General features: G+C 39.0%; 1 protein-coding gene across 12 annotated transcripts in view; it reads right to left on the reverse strand.

Moving 5' to 3' along the window:
* NFASC (neurofascin) overlaps nucleotides 1-19,464 on the reverse strand; it is a 137,741-nt gene that overhangs the window by 56,577 nt on the left and 61,700 nt on the right. For 8 of the 12 annotated variants that reach the window (XM_088456480.1, XM_088456478.1, XM_088456473.1 and 5 more), the window contains exons 3-14: nucleotides 16,805-16,930; nucleotides 15,228-15,245; nucleotides 13,237-13,342; nucleotides 12,595-12,791; nucleotides 11,247-11,369; nucleotides 10,044-10,214; nucleotides 5,994-6,105; nucleotides 5,353-5,537; nucleotides 4,780-4,911; nucleotides 1,555-1,698; nucleotides 1,011-1,122; nucleotides 604-770 (exon numbers count right to left, since the gene is read on the reverse strand). In XM_088456480.1, the coding sequence (XP_088312606.1) occupies nucleotides 604-770; nucleotides 1,011-1,122; nucleotides 1,555-1,698; nucleotides 4,780-4,911; nucleotides 5,353-5,537; nucleotides 5,994-6,105; nucleotides 10,044-10,214; nucleotides 11,247-11,369; nucleotides 12,595-12,791; nucleotides 13,237-13,342; nucleotides 15,228-15,245; nucleotides 16,805-16,886 (1,549 nt within the window). In that variant the 5' untranslated portion in view covers nucleotides 16,887-16,930. The remainder of the gene's footprint in view (nucleotides 1-603; nucleotides 771-1,010; nucleotides 1,123-1,554; nucleotides 1,699-4,779; nucleotides 4,912-5,352; nucleotides 5,538-5,993; nucleotides 6,106-10,043; nucleotides 10,215-11,246; nucleotides 11,370-12,594; nucleotides 12,792-13,236; nucleotides 13,343-15,227; nucleotides 15,246-16,804; nucleotides 16,931-19,464) is intronic. The other 4 variants (XM_088456482.1, XM_088456481.1, XM_088456474.1 and 1 more) reach the window with 1 other exon arrangement.

The following is a 19,464-nucleotide window of genomic DNA, read 5'->3' on the forward strand; positions in this document are numbered from 1 at the left end:
TGCACAGAAAGAGAGCTAACAGAGGCATGTCTGGGGGCATGTCTTGAGCACTGATGGACACCTGGGATGTGTCATGTGATCAGGAAGTGCACTGCAGTGTTTAGAGAGCTGAACTCAGTCAACAGCAGCAAGGGAAGACACAGTGATGCAGGTAGGATATTTAATGGATGTCCACTGAAGCTTAGTGTTGTGAGGGGAGAGTTACAGTGAGTAGGGGATGAGGAAGGTTCCCAGCACTCAGACCTATCTCCATGTGTGCCTCCCCAGCCATTGACCTCACCGCACATCACTGGTGGTGTCCAAAAGTGGACATCCTCTTTAAGGGTTGCTTTGGAGGTGGTGTACTGCAACATCACTTGGCAAAAACAACTGTAGTTAATTTTGAAGAAAAGATGGCTACAAATCAATGATAGAGAAAGATGGAGAGAGAGAGAGAGACAGAGACATTAAACAGAAAGATGAAGTATGCATGGGAAATTAAATGAAGTGATGTGTGAATGAAGATGTAAGACATAGTTTAATAAAGTTCAAATTAATAGTGAAAGGATATGAACAAAGTCACAGGTATATAGGAGATAGCTATTTATTTTGTGGCCCTTCTACCTTTGACTTCTAGTCGCACAGTATTTTCAGCATTGCCAAGGATGTTGGTAGCAACACAAGTGTATTTGCCTTGATCCTCTTTACGCACAACATTGATCTCCAGCGTGCCGTTCTCATGCACTCTGTAATTTCCTCCATCCAAGTTACTGCCCTGTCCATTCTTAAACCTGCATGTGCAAAGGAACAGGAACCGTGAAACATTTACATATATCTTGTACCTGATATCATAGCTATTCAAACAGAGCACTGTGTTTACTCCTCCAACTTCCTTGTCACTCAATAATAGTAACTTCAGCAATAAATAACTGGCACAAAGACAGTGGCATGTATCTGTAGAAAACAGGAGAATTGCCTATAATTAGAGATAACCTATATGCTGGTAGCATGGCAGTAGAATCAATCCTTACCAGCGAAGTGTGGGTATAGGAGAACCAAAGAATGGGCAGTCCAGCTGCGTTCTGTTGTATTCAATTACTCGAATTAGCTGATTTTTAGGACCCAGGACGCGTGAGGCAACATCTGTGGTAGCAAACAAAGTCAACAGTAAAGACTTCAGACACAGGTACAAATAGGTGGTCTGCACAGATTTTTAGGCTGAAAGGAAGTAATTATTTTCTCTTCAATATACTTACTTTGCAGTAGGTAAACATATCACGAGAAAGAAAATATGAGAGGGAGCAATGAAGGAATTTAAGGTGAAGTACATGGGGAGAATCACAGAATCAGACACTAGATAGACGGAGACAGTGAACAATATAAGAAGTGAGGGATGGAAATGTGGAGGCCTACAGACAGATAAGTATAGAGGTACAGTAAGATAGATGTAAGAAGATGAAGAAGGAGAAAGATGATAAATTAAGACAACGCTATATCAAGATGTTGTTTTAGTACTATATAAATATACTGTTACAATTGATGATGATGAAGATTCTCGTCATTGGATAGCTTTACCAAGGATGCTGATAAATGCGTTAGCCAGCAGATAGCCATGGGTGTTGGAGGCGTTGCACTGAAACACTGCGCTGTTACCACTCTGCACTTCTCGGAAGATGATGGTGTCACCAGCAACCTCAAAATTTGGGTTTGGAGCCCCTGCTATATAAAATATAGGAAAAAGAGATTGTTGTGTACACATGATCAAAGTAAATTGTATATCTTCACTAGTGCAAGTCCAAGTAATATCCAACCTTTCATCATGTTGTGATTCCACATATCACAGATTAAGCAAAAGGTAACATTTGAAATATTGTGTTGAGATTGCATGTTAATATTTAGCATGATAAAATAATGTATTAAAGCAATGAATGCACTCCCATAAACATGGATGGCAAGATCACATATTATGTTATGTGTAATCTCAATATATTCTACCAACATGTTAACCATTGGCAGCTTCACTTGTACCAAATTGTGAGAAATAAAATAGAAAGTCTCATTTGAATGAAGCAGTTTTAAAATAATTTCAAATATTCAAAAGGTGCACAGTATGCTTTATAGTCTGCAAAGACATAACCATATGATTTACAAGATTATCAGTTTTGTGTCACCTGTTCTGACCTGTGATTCCTCATAGGGCCGTATTCAATTGCCGACGAAAAGCCGAGATCGCCGAAAAGTTCTCGCCGGTGACGTCATTTTGCCAGGCGAGAACTTTTCCCCGTATTCAATTGCAAAGAGTTTCCGCCGGTGCAAAAAGTCTGCTCCTTGTAACCAGCGGACAAGATTCGCCTCTGAAAGAGAGCGGCAAAAAGTGCAGTTTTGGGAGTTTGGGGTGCAAAGTTGCGGGAACACCCCTGCAGCCTTGGGACAGCCCCCCAAAGGTAAACTGCATCAAAAAAAGTTTAAAAAATACTTTAGATCGCCCCAAAAAAGTACTTTAGTTTTGGGGGCGTAATAAAAAACAAAGTTGGGGGACAAACTTAAATACTAGCGAAATAGACTCCAGGGGATCCTCCAAGTAAGCCCAAGCTGTGTTTTTGCATGTGCTTGCTGAAGGTGCATTTTTTAAGTTTTTTAAAACGCACTTTTTTTTAACCATGCTTATACCCATTTTCGTGTACCCCAAATTTGCTGGGACTTCTTATTTTTCCAAAAAAAAACTGCTAAATGCTAAATAACATCAACTGAGAGCATTAAAGCACCCCAAATACCTTCAGCAGGGCTATTCGGGGGTATCCATAGTGATCCCCCATGTCAGTGCATCTTTTGGGGGGTGTCAGGCTGATTTCCCCAAATCTGACAGTACTTTTCGCCGATCTCAGTTTCGCCGGGACACGTTCTCGCGAATTGCGGTGACGAGCACAATACTTTTCCAGAGGCAAAACTGGCGATGACGGCAAAAACTCCGGTATACGAAAATTCCGGGACTTTTTAATATCTTATGCTCGGTACACACTAGATGGTATGTCGTCCGATCCCGTGGATCGACTCCGACATGCGAAAAGTTCAGGACTTTTTAATATCTTATACTGGGTACACACTAGATGATATGTCGACTGATCCCAAGGATCGGAGCGACATATTGGGTACATCGTCTGGTGTGTACCCATGATATGCGCGCTCCAGCGGGTCATTAGCAACAGGGCCAACGGGAGATGACGCTAACAATGTCATGCTGCCAAATGCAGCATGACACGTCCCTCCCCCCCAACGGACCCGGCATTGGCAAGTGTGTATGTACTTGCCGCCTGACGGGTGCCATCGTCGGCAATGTCGCGCTGGGTGCCCATTGTCTTATATGTACCCAGCTTAAGTGCTTGATTCAGAGCTGGATGCTAATGCTAATGCCACTGCTGCTGCTAAATTGTATGTCGCAGACGCCCACCGGCGGCTTCACAAATCCAAGCGACTGCTTACAAGTGCGCAGCATTGGTCGCAGGTCAGTTGATTATCAGAGTTCTCAACTGTATAAACACCGGAATTATGACTATCTCTGAATCAGGCCCATAGCTCAATGAAATTCTGAGTTTGAATTCTAGTTTCACAATTTAACCACAAGAGGTCACTAAACAGTGCTCTACTTTGCCATCTATCATTCATTATACATTTCTTACAGCTTCTTTTATTCAAAAGTATGTAACGACATTGACATGAAGGTGTTTACACTAAGCAGTGCACCTAGCTTTTCTCTTGTTATAAGGAATCTATATGGATCACAATGACGTCTCTTAATCTTGACACATACACTATGTGGGGCTGATGCAGAGAGAGGCCTTTACCAGTTGTAGTCACATATCTTGCGTGAATTCCAGAAAGTGAATACATGCAACTGCGCACCGGCATACCAACACGCATCTAGCATGTACACATCTAGGCAGAAGGGAAGTGGGGCATACTCATGTAGACAGAGTACAATAAGGGCATGAAATACTGCAAATACATGACCAGACTGGGGAAAAGATGCATATATACAAAAAGCTGTATTATTTGTGAGAAACCAAGGGCAGCTGCAAATAGCTGTTGGTACATTCTTCATCACTTCATTATGCTTCTGCGAGCATGTATAACCAAAATCTTTTTATGCTTTTTTCTTTGCATACGAGACAAGGGCAGGTAGTTTAATGCATTTGTTGTACATGCACTATATGTATTAGATTAATAAAATCCTTCTTGAATGATATTTTCTGCAAAGTTCTCCATCTATGATGTGTCTTCTCACCCTCTACCCCTAACCTCAATATCAAACTGGTCTCCATCGCTAGGTCAAACAATCATGTCCACCTTCTACACAATAGAAGGTGGACATGATTACATGATTACCTAGTTGTTACACAACCAGTGGGCATAATTACTGACTATTATTTTCTCAATATGCGTATTTCATTTTCTACTTAGCACTTTTACTTGAGTCTGAAGAGAAATTTACATGTAAACATTGCCTCTTCACACACATCTTCTTCCATTTTTTTTATTTCATTAATGGCTACCAACCCATGGGCATTTGAATTGTGCATTCTACTTTTGACACATCTAATATGCCCCCTTCAGAGGTGTACCGCTGGTTGACGGCAGCAGATCATCTACAGAGGGGCCTAATATTCACAAAGTGCATAGCTATACCCCAACATGATTGGTCACAGACCCTCTTAGTACCTGGGCACAAAATTGGCAATGGAGGCCCTTAGTGTAAGGTGCTGCACAACATAAAGAAATAAAACCAGAAAATTGTGTTCATACCTGGGATGGCATCTCCATTTATTAGCCACTGAATGGTAGGCTTAGGGTTGCCATTGGCACGACAAACCAATCGACCATTTTCTCCTGGGGCTAAGATCAAGTTCCTGGGTTCATCTAGCCAATAAGGAGCAGCTAATATGGTAAAACAAATGTTAAAAATGATTATGCATATTTTATGCCTGTCTTCATGTACATTAGAGAAGATGTTGTGCTGAAAAATAGTAAGAATGGTAAATCTAGTATATCATGCATGTTCACTGTGTGACTGTACCATTCATGGTACTCTAAGTATATACAGCACCACACAGTCCAGTTTAGTTGGGTGAGTAACAATGAAAGCACCAATTATATATCAGTGTAAATCATTATGCATTATTTATTTGAACATTTCAAACACATCCACAGATGTCTCTTAGATTCAATTGTAATATCATGATTATGTGTGAGTGTCCAAATAAAGTTGCTGTTGCATGAAATTGACACATCAATAGGCAACTAAACTTTTACTCCAGAAAAAAACTGTGAGGTTGTCTTGTCCAAAAAGATCAAAGTAGTCTATGACTGTGGTCCTACCCTTCACCCGAACTGAGATGGTGTGCCTGATGCTCCCCATTCTGTTGGATGCCTGGCAAAAATACTCTCCACTGTCTTCTTCAGACACGGGCGCAATGCGTAGGGTCTTGTTGAAATTCTCAAACTTCAGTTTCTGGCTAGGTAGCTCCCCTCCCTTCTTGTACCACATTATTTCCGGAGTTGGTCTGCAGAACACAAATGCAGAATGATTGGAAGTGGAAACACGTGTAGATCCTATTCGATTCCTCAGCATCAAATAATGAATTTAAGATACAGTATGTACATGTTTGCATACTGATGAAGTTAGTTCACACCGAGCATTAAATAACTTTACCCCCTTTACTTTTGCCCCTGTCAATTACAACAGTAGCTTGGACTGCTTCTGCACACACTAATGATAACATCTCTGTGTTCTTGCTCTGGAGTAACAGTAAGTTCTGATCCCAGCACTTTAGTCTTCAGTAGGACAACTTCTGTTACATAACTCTACGTATAAAAGCATATGGTAGGGAAACTCCTTCATGAAATCTACAAATCTTCTAATTAACAGAAGAAAATATATAAAATGCTAAACACTTTTGTGATCAAAATATGGAGACAGTAGTATTTAATAGAAAGGTAGGATGTACCACGACACTTACACCCCAGAGGCGATACACTCTAGGAGTAGATCTTCATCACGCAGCACCAGCTTGGTGCTAGAAGTACCTGTGGGCAGCAAGAATGTTGGCGTTCTTTCTGGTACCTCACGGGCTGAGAACAAATAAGTAACAATCAGAGAAATTATGATAGAGAGAACTTGCAATATGTAGAACATCAGCTATAGGTATTGTGTGAGTAAACTGATTAAATGCAGTAACTATACCCAGTATTTCACTAAATCAGCAATTTCCACAAAATGAGTTGTAGGGGAAAGGGACCTTATCCACTGCTGTTGTTGCCAAAGATGTCAGGAATAATTGCTGTTTTTTCTCTTGTCTTCAGCCATTACCAAGACAATTTTGCATTTATTATTCAATTAATGTTTTCACATCTGCTATTCCTTAAAATCTGCATATAGGTTACAAAAATGATGAGTAAAAGCAGCAATGTTATGTCTCTGACGTGTTCAAAACAAAGACAAAGGTCTATTTATACAAATCACTAAAATATATTGCTGCTTTAGTGCCATATCCCCTTGGAAATCAATCGTTTTACATCTCTTTGGTGAGGTTCAATCCGTTATGTGAGGCACCTGCTCTAGGTTTAAGGATCTGTGTACAACCCCCACAGGACCCCAAATAGGTCTGGAGGACAGGGTTAGTCAATTACTTGTTAATTAGTGAGAACTCATCATTAGGTTTGTAATATGAACAACTCATGCCGGCAGCTCAGAGTTTCTCACTTTATTTGGTTTGTCTTCAGAGGCCACTCAGTTTTATTGGATACATTCATGGTTTTATAATTAAACAGTGATGATTGAGATGAAGAGAACTGTATAATGAAACTTAGAAATAAAAAGATGAATTGCAAACTCTGTTTATGTCATACCTCTTTCACACCGCTGCAAAAACCTGGGTTATTGCTGGGTTAACCCGGGTTGCAGCCCGGTATGAAAGGGTCCTCGAAAAATAAACTGGGTCCAAAGACCAAGGAATCCAACCAGGAGAGCTATCCGGGATGGTTTGGGAAGCACCCGGGTTATGGAGCAGTGTGAATGTGTGACCTGGGTCATCCATCCCGGCGCTTGGAGATGATATCAGATGAGAAGCCCTGGAAATAACCTGTGTCCAGCCTGCAGTGTGAACGGGTTTCAAGCCACTGTGACACGGCTTGAAACCCGTGTTCAGTGACCTGGCCTGGACCTGGGGTGTTGGTCTGATAGGGCTTTAATACTGCTTTCAGACCAAACCCCGGGTCCAGGCCGGGTCTTCTCCAAAATGAAACAACTTGAATGTATCCTAGTTGTCCTCATTACCTGTACTGTTCAGTGTCCCAAGCACAGAAAGGTTTCACATCTAATCATAAAGAATACCATTATTTGTATGAATACTTATTAACATCTCGCAAAAAATACAAGTTGCTTTTGGGCATGTTTTCCATGTACAGGCTCAGTTGTACGTTGCCAACCTAATGGGTTGCGGAAAAGGTGCTCTGAAAAAAACTATAAAAGATGTCTCGACGATGGTTTTCATAGAGACCTGGTGATGTATCCTGCTGCCTAAAAAGCAATGGTCACAGATAGCTTTAAAGAGTGAAGACCAGAAGTGCAAAGCCAGCCTTGGTTACAAAGCCACATAGAGCAACAGCAAGACAGCAATTAAATAAAGAGAAGATTTAGAGCAAGTCAAGCTCAGCATTCCTATGATGGATAGCAATGAAATAGGTGGGGGGTGTATCCGAATGACAAAATAAAATTATTTTCATGTATCACTATTTTCAATGTTGTTTGAAAGATATCCAAAGATAGCCAATGATTTAGTCAAAACTGATCATGAATATCTTTATGTAATTTTATGTATTTTTAGACATGATTTAGAGTAGATGAATAGTTATCAGTTATATTTACTTTTTCCTAAATTCGAATTTTTTTCTGTATTCATGGTAATACAAATGACAGCAGCTTGTGAACTCACTATTTTGTTTACATTCTTGTGTCTGCCTTTCTGAAGGACAGAAAAGGCACACTATTGGGGATGAGAACTGACCAGTACCTAACTACTGAGTCTTACATGTAATACTTTAATTACCAATCACTAAAACTGGCACCATAAAAGGGCTTGCATTTTATATTTTCTGAACAGCTTCAAGGCTGGGGATTCTTGTCTCCAGTCATTGTTATGAATACAGTGAGAGTGGTTAGCTGAAAGGTGAGATTGGATGGAGGTCTATGGACCCCAAGGACTCACCATGGTACATTATAGTGAGGTTCACAGTGGAATGTATTGCAGAGTCATTACGGGAATTCTCTGTAATAAACAAGACACGATGAGAGCCCAAGAGCAACATACTTGGAGTGGAAGATGAGAAAGAACACATTGTATAGAATAAAGGGATGTAGAGAGGTGAGTAGAAATAAAAGCTGAAGAATAAAAGTAGCAAGCAAGACACAGTGGCTAGGGAGCACATGCATAACTGAGTGTGCTGGAGCAAGCATGCAGCTCAAAGTGAGATGATCAGCAAGAAAATGGCATGCACAGAAAGGTGTAATTGGTTGTAATTTTAACATTATCCGTTTAACTTTAAGATGCCACAATGCTTAAATACAGTTGTGTTAAAATTGTGTGTAAAAATGTTGAAATGTTTAATTGTATAATACATTTTGCCTTTGGATGGTAGAAATGTAATAAAGAGGATATTTTACCTGGTGTAAGGGGACATGGGAAGATTAAGTACAGATAAATGGTTTATGAATAAAGGATTTGTGTAAAAGAGAAAAAGATGTAGTGATGGTAACAGACGAAACAAAATGCTGACAAAAATAGCATAAAAGTACACAAAGGCAGCGACATTCAGACAACAAGACAACTGCAATTACTATGCACCAGGAGGCATCCAGACAGGTTTTAGGGCTCTGCCAGTGCCGATGGCCAGGAGTTATGACATTCCTAGCAAACATTTGCTATTGGCAGAAACATAAAAAAGTGCTGAAAAACAATTATAATAGCAGGAAGCAATTCTGCAGGATTTACCCCTTCTATTGCATGGTGTGCTACTACTGTATCGTGTATTTAGAAAACAGGTTCTGTTATGCAGTAAATTATGACTCACTGGGTCATTGGTTCTCATAGAAATGGCTTTGAGAGAAATACAGATATGTCCACTTGCATCTTTGCCGCTTGTGCGTTCGCACCCTCGACCCATAGGATTTCAATATGCGTGCGCACGTTTGCTGCGCAAGCAGCAAGGATGCAAGAGGACACATCTGTAGGCAAACTAAAATACCACATATAATCAAAGTTGTAGCAATAGTGGATTAGCAACAAATATTTTCAATTAAAAAAATATTTTTTTGTAGACCTTTTCTTACTGATTAAAGTGGAAATAAAAAAAAACATGTTTTATTATGTAACAACTGATTTCTAAAGTCAATCATGTCAATCTAGCGTTCTAATATTTTCTAGTTAAAATGCACCTACCATCTACATACACTAGAGGGAGCCATTAAGTGTATGAGTGATGTCACTAGTTGACAGAAAATTGATAGGTCAAAAATACTGCTACCGCCCATAAATTGTTACAATTAAGAACACAGTTGGAGCGAATTAGTGAGATTTATTTTAATGCTTTTGTAGAGGAGCAGTTTGAAAGCTTCCAAGCTTCCACGCAAACTAATAACTACATCAAAAAAAGAAACTGTTACAAAAACAATTTAAAATTAATATTTCTAATTACAATGAAAAAATGGAGATCCTTATCTAATGGCTTTTGCTGCAGGTCTCTTCAGAAAAAGTACTCCAGTATTTCCTAAGCTACAGCCAGATGCACTTGTGCTTTCTACTTGCTGTGCTTCAGTCTTGGTTACTAATAGGAAGATGGATAAATACTCAGTATAGGTAAGTAAGGCTGCACTGTAACGTTCAAAAGCTTGGTACAAAGCATTCAATTCACTGATATCTTTATTTATATACACAGTAAAACCTGTGAAATAGATCTGTTTGAATATACTAAACCAAAGTCTGTTACACCACAGAGAATAAGGGGCTACTTACTTGTCAGCACTTTGAGAGTGTATGCATTCTTCTGTTGGATGGTGTGTGTGAAATGGGAGCGAGCATTGCAGCTGTAATCGGTCAATGCATCCTCACGCAGGACATTAGAGAAGTACAGATCCCCATTCAGTCCCTGAGACACTCGTCTGTTTTGTGTAATTGGCTCCATGGCTACACAGAGAGAGAGATAGATTATATAGTATATCAAGCTGTGCCTTATACAGGGGTGCATTGCAGTCATTTTCCAATTTGTGACATACATTACTTTATAGATACATTTTCAGGCCGCAGTGCCAGGACAATTTTGAAGACAAACGAGCGCACAGACTATAGGCAGTCCCTACAAGTCATCCTATTTTCAGACTGACTCAATGACACATGCACTATGCACTATTGAGTGTTATTCGAGCGGTCGAATAAAGTTGAGACATTGAGAACTCAGAAGTATACAGAGTATACATTGGATTTAAATGAAAATTATCATAATAAAGTACTGATATGTCAAAAAGAAATGGAACAGAATATTGCAATTTAAAAAAACCATAGAACAAATATGTTCAATATTTGTAATAAATATGAAGGTACTTTTTTTTAAAAGAATCATGTGCAATGGGTCAGACTTACTTGTGTATATATCATTCTGTTTTCACTTAATTAACAACATAACAGCTAATTCAGCCATTAATTATCAGACACATGTACTACACATGTAGCATGGCTATAATAGAATTAGTTCATATACATGCCTGCAGAGAGGTCAGCAGCGTAAGTAGAGCATAAGTGAAGGGTATACGTGGCTGACCTTGGGACCCTGGTGATAATACTGCTGGGGATAATACTGCTTCATATTTCTTTGTAGCATAGTAACATTTACGGGAAAATTATGCTGAGATAGGAGATTTAAAACCCCTATCCCTCCACAGTGAGAACAATGTACAGCTGACTATCTATACCCCTCACTCTGTCACTTTCTCACAGAAACCCTGCTTATCCAACCCCTCTCTCACCCACCCGGTGTAGCCCTCTTATTAGCTGTGCATGGATACCACTGTGTGCGGTGGGTGTATTACAGTTAACACCACTGTGGCATTGTCCTCATCCTACAGAGTATTAGCCTACGAAATATGTGGAAGAAAAACCTTGCTTGCATGGCCTATCACTGATAGGTACAGTCTTGTGTGCAGATCACATGAGCCCACTTACAGCTGCTCATCCAGAATATGACCGGAGGAGGGAGACTGGGGGGAGGGTTGCATTGCAGAGTGAGGGAAGCCCCCTCATTCACAACAACAGGGTCCAGGTTTTCCTTTGGCCACAATGGGGATCCTGTAGAACAAAGTCAGGTAGAATTTCACACTGAGTGAAGAAACATGTAAGGTACAATCTTATGGGCTAAGCAATATAACAATGCTGATTTACTTCCTAGGTACTTTTGCTGCATATACAACAGAATAAAAATGCCAACAACTGTAACTAATCTGAATATATCTTGTGACAACCTAAAGCCTAGACATTTAAATAAACATTAACTAAATATTTAACTTCTCTTTCTATACTGTGTATATAAGAACATTGAACAATATAAAAAATATATTTTCTATGTTCATTCCATACACTGCAAGCTGCAAGCCTGAGGAACACAACTAACATAAAGGGGTATATTTACTAAAGGACTATTTTAATTGATTTAAAATCAATCAAAATCGATTAACATCAATGCTGTATTTATGGAGCTAATCACACATTTACTAACAAACAATTTTTGATTTGTTTTTTATTAGTAAATGTGTGATTAGACCCAGAAACACAACATCGATGATAATCGATTTTTATCGATTTTAAATTGATTAAAATCGACCTTTTGTAAATACACCCCAAAGACTCCTGTTCACCCACATTATCAAGGAGGAGATGCCTTAAGCAGTATTAAACCTATTGACCTTAGTTTTTATCCATTAATGTTACTTTGATAAACAGCTACTATACAAAAAGGATTATTTAAAATAAATGTATTATTTTATTGCGCATCTATTGTTCAAACTACCCAATTCAGTTGTGTCCAAAGGTGTATATTGTAAGTGACAAATGTTTTCTTTATGAAATAAACCAACATGGTGTAAATTGCTTTGCAGCAATAAAATGTGCAATTTTTAAAAGATAATTCTCTAAAATTTCATGGCGCATGACATAGGAAGTGTAACCAGTGCTTTAGCTGCCCATAGTTGTGGAGGGGGCAATGGAAAATACTTAATTGACCTCATTGCATTTACTCCAGTGAACACAATTAAATACAGCATGAAGCATAAATGCTGCGGCCACAGCTCCTGGGGGAAGTGGTTGTGGGGTGTCATTGGGTACCTGGCCTGATATAGCTACTTCTGTTTGACTCATCATATGCATATACCTGAGACATACTGTACTTAATAGGTTGACCAAGACAATGTTGATTTTTCCACTGAAAATCTATTACAATTATTTAATCAACGTTTAGATGGTGCACCATCCACCTGTGTTATGAATCCATTATGTTACTTCCTCTCTGGGAACTTACTGGAAACTTGCAGCAAGATCTTATTGGAAAGAGCTGTTCCATGCCGGTTGCGAGCAAAACACTGATATTCTCCCTCGTAGTCTTCAGGCCGCCCACCACCATAAATGTCTATGATGAGGGTTCCAGACCTCCTGAGAAATGAAACTTTGGGATCTTTGGCCACATTGTAAAATTTCCCATTCCGTGTCCATGTAAATCTAGAGAAATGAAACCATAATGTTAACAGTAACATGGAATAGGATCTAAATAGGTACAGGAGGTATATGTATAAAGTAACTATAAAAAGCATGGCTGTTAACAAGGCGAGCTCAGGGAGGACAGAAACCTCCCGTGGAGCAGAAGGGCACTTTATTTATTGATCCAGTTATTGACTTTGGATGGACCTGCACAGAAATCTGGTAGCGTCTTGTGATCAACCACTGAATGATTGTCTGAGTAATCATAGCTTATTTAACAATCAAGGAAGGTATAGTTCACATACTGTAATTCTACACCAAAATATCACACTACTGTAACATCGGGTTTTTGGATATTAGATAATTGTTTTAGTTTTAGTTTGAAATAGACACAAAACACTAACTTAAGGTAAAAGTTCCTACTATTCCTTTCTCATATGATTTTCAATAATATTTTATAACTTACGTGGGATGTGGGTTTCCCTGAGCTTCACACTCAATATAGATATTATCTCGTGGATCAACAATATAATTCTTCACAGATTCCTTGGTGATGGTTGGTGGCTGAAGAACTGCAGACAGAAGAGTAATAGATTCAGTTAGGGATCCCACATGTACAGATCCCCAATGTCTTTTGCAGCAGCTAAACATCCGTCCTAGCATACATAACAGCAAATAAACATGCAGCTGCCTAAAGCTTAAATATACTAGTGTACAGTAGTATATCTGTGTGTGATTCTAGGGAGCACCACCAACTACATCCTATATGAGTAATGCTAAAATACAGTATACTTTATATTTCACATACAGTATGTATACAATTTATATTTTATTACTGTTATATACTTTGCATTCCTTCTAATCATCAAGCTCATTCTGGACATTGGAACCTAAATAACCAGTTATGTATTTTTTTTTAAGCTTTGGTATTTGAAATTACGTATATGTGGGTATCATATGTTGGGATATGGTTTACTCTACTGGTGGCTTGCCTGCATGACTGTGTCAGGGAATCTGAGCAATGGGACACACACTGCTGAAGAAGACTTCCCACAACCAACCACTAAAATAAGAGTGAAATGCAGTAAGAGCCAATGCAAATGAGATGCACTTGGCTAGGTCAATTTTCAGACTAAAGAGACTCCAAGGCTATTGTTGCCTCAGGAAACAGAAATGGTTTCCTATTTCAATAACTGTCTGCAATCAGGGTGCCTCCAGCACTTACCATGAAACAGTGTACAACCGACACCCACACCCTGGGCAATAATCAGTAGCACTTAAAGCAACCAATCAAACATTTACTTTCATTATCCAACTTTCAGCTGCCAGATATACAGCTCATTTATATTTGGTTGTTGTAGTTCAGTTCAAATCATGCAGATACACCCAGTTACATTGTGGATGATCGCGCCACAAACGCGCCCATGCATTGCACCTTGCGATTCCCCGCGCCTGCATACACTATGGTGCACACTGCGATCACACAATGCACTCCTATGGAGGTGCGGTTACGTATGCAGTGCCCGTTTCCGCTCATGGGCATTTCTCGCGCTATGCGTGGAAAGATTCGCCGCGCCAGCTACAACAATATAGCTTGGCAAATCTGTATGAAATATTTATAGCCCTGATATTTGCACATATGTGGGTAGCAAAACATTTACTAACCTATTAGGTAAAGGCACATACCTGCCCTAACAGTTATTAAATACGGCTGTAAGATGAATTTTGCACCATGCAACGGCATGTTGCGCTCTATAGGGAAAATTTATATTTAGAGTTATTTAGGGGTCTAGCTCAGCTCTAAACTGCAGTATAAGAATAAAGCTGCCCTGTATTTGTGAGCTCCATTCAAAATCTGAAGTTTTCCTTGATGCACAAAAAACTACATTTGCTCTCCTTGATTTGGTCAGGTAGTACAAATTTCCACTTTGTGCTGGATTTCCTCCTAACTGTAAATGATGTCCACAGTCATTAGGACTGAATCATGTTTGTAACTAACTTTAGGCATCTCAAGCTGTTTATAAAGTTACTGGGTGTGACTCCTGAGTGAAAGTCCCAGCTCATTACATAAGATGTTATTATTCTTCCACTGAACTAGGGTATTGTCCAGGGCAACTGCTGCTGGGATATTAAGCGCCCACCTGCTAGTGGGCCAGTACATGAGTCGAGAATATCCATTCAGAGTTTCACTGCACAAACGCCAGCTCTCTGCTTGCTCTGGCCAGACATATGTGCAGTAAAGACTCGGAAGCCTTGTCAGGCTGGACCAGCTCTCCGCAAATGTGCCCGCCCACTAAGTGCTCATTCTTCACATTCCTGCTCTCTTTTTGTTTAAAATGTAAAATGCTGAAACACAAACAAGAGCAAAATTAGGTGTATGATAATGAACAAAGATTCTGGCCAATTCATTGTGCCAATGTAAGCAAGAAGCAAACAGATCTCCAGAAAGAAACTTACGGTCTCGTTGAATATTTGCTGTTAGTTTCCATGAGTGCAAATGGAAATTTGAAGAAGAGACAAGGTTAGTCAATAAAAAAAGAAATAAAAAAAATATAAAGGCATGTGCACTATCATCAAGATATAAAATGTAGACACTTTGACATTTATTAAACAAACAGCAACAGACACGCATAAAACACATATAAACAAAACATCTAACAATAACAATCTCAGTAATTATAAATGTATTATTTTAAATAAAAACACTGTAACAAACAGACAATACAACGGAAAATGACATAATTAAAGTGCTATTAAATTGCTATTAACAGTGTAAATAGATGGTTACTGATATGAAGCAAGTTATGTGCAGTTTATATGGTAAATTATATTATGATGTATAAATAGTCTTGATGAATATTAAATTCCATATGCAGTCCTTAAAGACCGTCTGCCACAGCTGCGTCATTTGACCAGCATTCTAGACTGGAAACCAGCATTATATAAAGCACATTTAATTTAACCATCAAAATTGTCTATGACTATAATGTAGGGTCTATAGTCACTTTATACAACCACTTTGAGGAAATAGAAAAGAGACCTGTATTTACTGTCTGCTGTACTCTGTCACTCATGTTAAAATTGTCAATCCTTCTGGGAAGTATTCCTAATTACAAATACTGTATATGGCATCTACATAGTGCCACCTGCAATCTCATTTCAGTTACTTTTCTGGCTTCTTTATTCACCATTGGCAAAGGACAGCATTGTCCTGCCGTTGAAATCAACCTGGTTAAGACTATGTTGAGCAGAACGGTTAGTGTAGTGGTTAGCATTACTGCATCACAGCACTGAGGCTATATCTGTGTAGAGCTTGTATGTTCTCCCCATGTATTCATGGGTTTCCTCTGGGTGCTCTGGCTTCCTCCCACAATTTAAAAACATGCTGTTAGGAGGGACTGATGTGAATTACCAAATATTTTCTGTAAAGTTCTGCAGAAGATGTGTGAGCTATATAAGTAACTATAAATACGTTAACATGGATAATCAATAAAAAGCTGTAATGTGACTTCCTTTCCAAGCAAGAAGAGAACTAAACTGAACACTGTAGTCACATGGATCCTCAGGTTATCTTGGGAGGCTAATATGCATATAGTGTCACTAAAGAGAGGCAGCTGCTATGTTTATTCTTAACTACCACCTGCAATGCAGGACAGCTTCAGTTTTCATTGTGCAGAATCACTAGACTGTTGTGGTCAAAAGACCCTAAGAATAACTGTGTCTTTGAGGTTTTGTATAGGAGCAGTGGTGGATGCTAAGGGTCACAGCCTTTTGTTACAGCCTGCAACAGTACCATCTGCACAATGTACATGGCTTCACAACCCATCCAAGGCAGTCCAGGTAAAACACTGGCTCGATCCCTAAATACAAATGTCTGTAATTATAGGAAGCATACATAAAATTTCACAATGACTTAAATTCAATGATGAATCAGTTACGATTTGTATTCTACACATCAAAGGTAATAACTAGGAGATAATAAGTGATAATTATATTACATTTATTTATATAGAACCCTCCTCCATTAAACTTACGGTCCAAAGGTACATCAATAGTGCAAGCCATCTTCAGGTAGAAAAGGATAAAAGTTATCCATGAACTGGAGTGAGGCTTCATCCTGTTCCTCAGGGCTCAGTATGAGTGAGATGTGCTTGGCCGTCCTGCAGCAGATATGAAGGAAAACAAACAAATCAGTGTGGCAAAGTAGTGAGCAGATTTCAACATGCTCAGCACAGAACACTAATTTATTTAGTGCTAACATATATAGGTCTAGCATATAAAAATGGAGCAATTAGTAAATCACATACAATTGCTGAAACCGTACACAGATTATAAATAAAAAAAAAACAGCAGCTAATGTTAAATTCATATAAGAATCTGTAAAATGATACAGATTTATATACAATTTATTTTGCCATATAGGGAAACTAACTGGTCACTATGCACATAACCAAAGTATAACTTAAACAATAATTTAATTTGTGTTTATATGTTTATCCAGATATCTATTAGTCAAGATGCAAACTAAAGAGCAGGTCTCTTTTTTCACATGCATCCTCTATATTTCACAGCTTCAACTGGTTGAATATAAATACCTCAATTATAATACTATTTAGCCTTAGATTTCTCCTAACAAACATGGATTTGCATATTGAGAAGAACAGAAGTTAAATTGTGCGTGAAGTGTCTGCGACGATATCATCGCTCCCACTCTCTTCCTCCACGCTCTCTCTATTGCTCTGTTCCCCTCTCATTTGCACAAGTTTAACATACAGCCTCAGGCTCTGCTCTGTGTCCATCTGCCTGCAATCCCAGCTGCTGCTCACGTCACACCAGCCCTTTCTGCTATTGTGCTACAGACCTGGAAATCCATCTGTCTATGCTGTGGCTATCATTCAGTGTCCAGAGTTTCATCCTATATTCAAGATGTCATGTGCAGTGACACCAGGTAGACAAGTGGTAATTAATTGACAACAGTAAAGCAAAAGAGGATTGATGCATGGGCAGAGGTTGGGACAATTGAGGGAAGGGATATTGTACCATAGGCTAAGTACTATAAGGTCATGTTCACCCAACTAAAAACGTATACAGGTGGGCACACAGATGCGTATATATATACCTGAGGGAGCAATATTATTTACAGGTGTAAATAAGGGATGATGCTGAAAAATGATATATCTAGCGTACCACTTGCTGATTGTGGTTGCACTGCTGATGCTGATAGTACATAATGTGGAGAGCTGTTTCTTCTATATTAGCGAAGCTTTTACATTTGTATTAATGCCTAATAGCGAATGTGTACTTTATAAGGAAAACAAATGGTTAAAAATATGGATGTAAGAGTATGTGACGTATGCCTGGTGCCAACCGGACACATATGCTACTGATGCTAAGCTGAATGCATCTTGCGATGTCTATGCCTCAGCATATGCTCCATTAAAATGCTATTTTTATGTGCAGCTTTTTTTAGTATACCCAATTTGTGAGCAACTCTGCAAAATCCCTAAATTCTGCAGCTGATAAGCCACGTCATTTCTATGGCTCTGTAATGCCACTTTGTAAGCATAAAAAATACAGTTAGAAGTTCTAATAATGTCTTTATTTGCTTACAAAGCGGCATTACAGAGCCATAGAAATCGCATGGCTTATCAGCTGCAGAATTTAGGCCTGATGCAGAGGCCTAAATTTGTAATTTAGAACAAATACACAGGATCCACTCTAAAATCATCTATCACCAAAATTTTCAAGCGTAGTACTATTTAAACTACCTGGGAGGGTTGTACTAAAGGGGAAAATGCAGTAAAATTCCAGAGAATGCAGTTTGCAGGGGTTTTACCGCATTCACCATACGTACAAAGCACCAGAATGGCTTCGTCCTGGTGGGCTTCTTATCGGGACGCTCCCCCTTGGGAGGGTTTTGATCGGATCCTTCCCATCACCCTCCAAGACCCGTGGCCTTCTGTCCATCTGTCCGGAATTCGCAAAGGACACATCTTATCGGGAGAGCTGTCCTTTGCGAAATTCTAGGTACATACCGAGGTAAACAACCGCAGTATGTATCCAAAGACAGACGGGATGTACCGCATCACTGATGCATTGCTTAGTACATCCCACTAATAATTGCTGTTTAGTTTTTACTTATCTAACATAATATACTTGAAAATATTCCCTAATTTGTATTAGCCCAGTACTATACAGGATGTGATTATACTGAATAATTATATAAAGTACTGAACTCTACATATCTAAAGTGTGAAAATTTGCATTTATTCACATACAGCTGTTTTAGACTACACACACACTGTTTGTATATACCTGGTGGCAAAAACATCATAATGAATGATCAGTTCTGCAAACTCAGTCCTGCAGACATTTCTGCACTGGTGTTTTCCTTTATATAGAGCCTTGATGATGATGATAGCACTGTAATAACATCATTTTAAATGTCTCTAGAGACATTGTTAATGTCTTTAGCACATTTCTAATTGGAATGTAGCAATAAACCACAGCTGTAATTTTAACATTGATTAAATGGCAGAAATTCTCTTTCTACCGAAAAACAGCTTGATAATACAATTCGTCACCTTCTAGTCTCCCCATCCTTCACTTAACTTCCACATCCTGCAGCCACATAAAGCATGCAAGTTAACATAGTTTGAATAGTGGCTAGTAAGCTGCAACATATCCAACAGCA

Source organism: Taudactylus pleione, unplaced genomic scaffold (genome assembly GCF_031769625.1).
Source record: "Taudactylus pleione unplaced genomic scaffold, aTauple2 ptg000706l, whole genome shotgun sequence".
Classification (NCBI taxonomy): domain Eukaryota; kingdom Metazoa; phylum Chordata; class Amphibia; order Anura; family Myobatrachidae; genus Taudactylus; species Taudactylus pleione.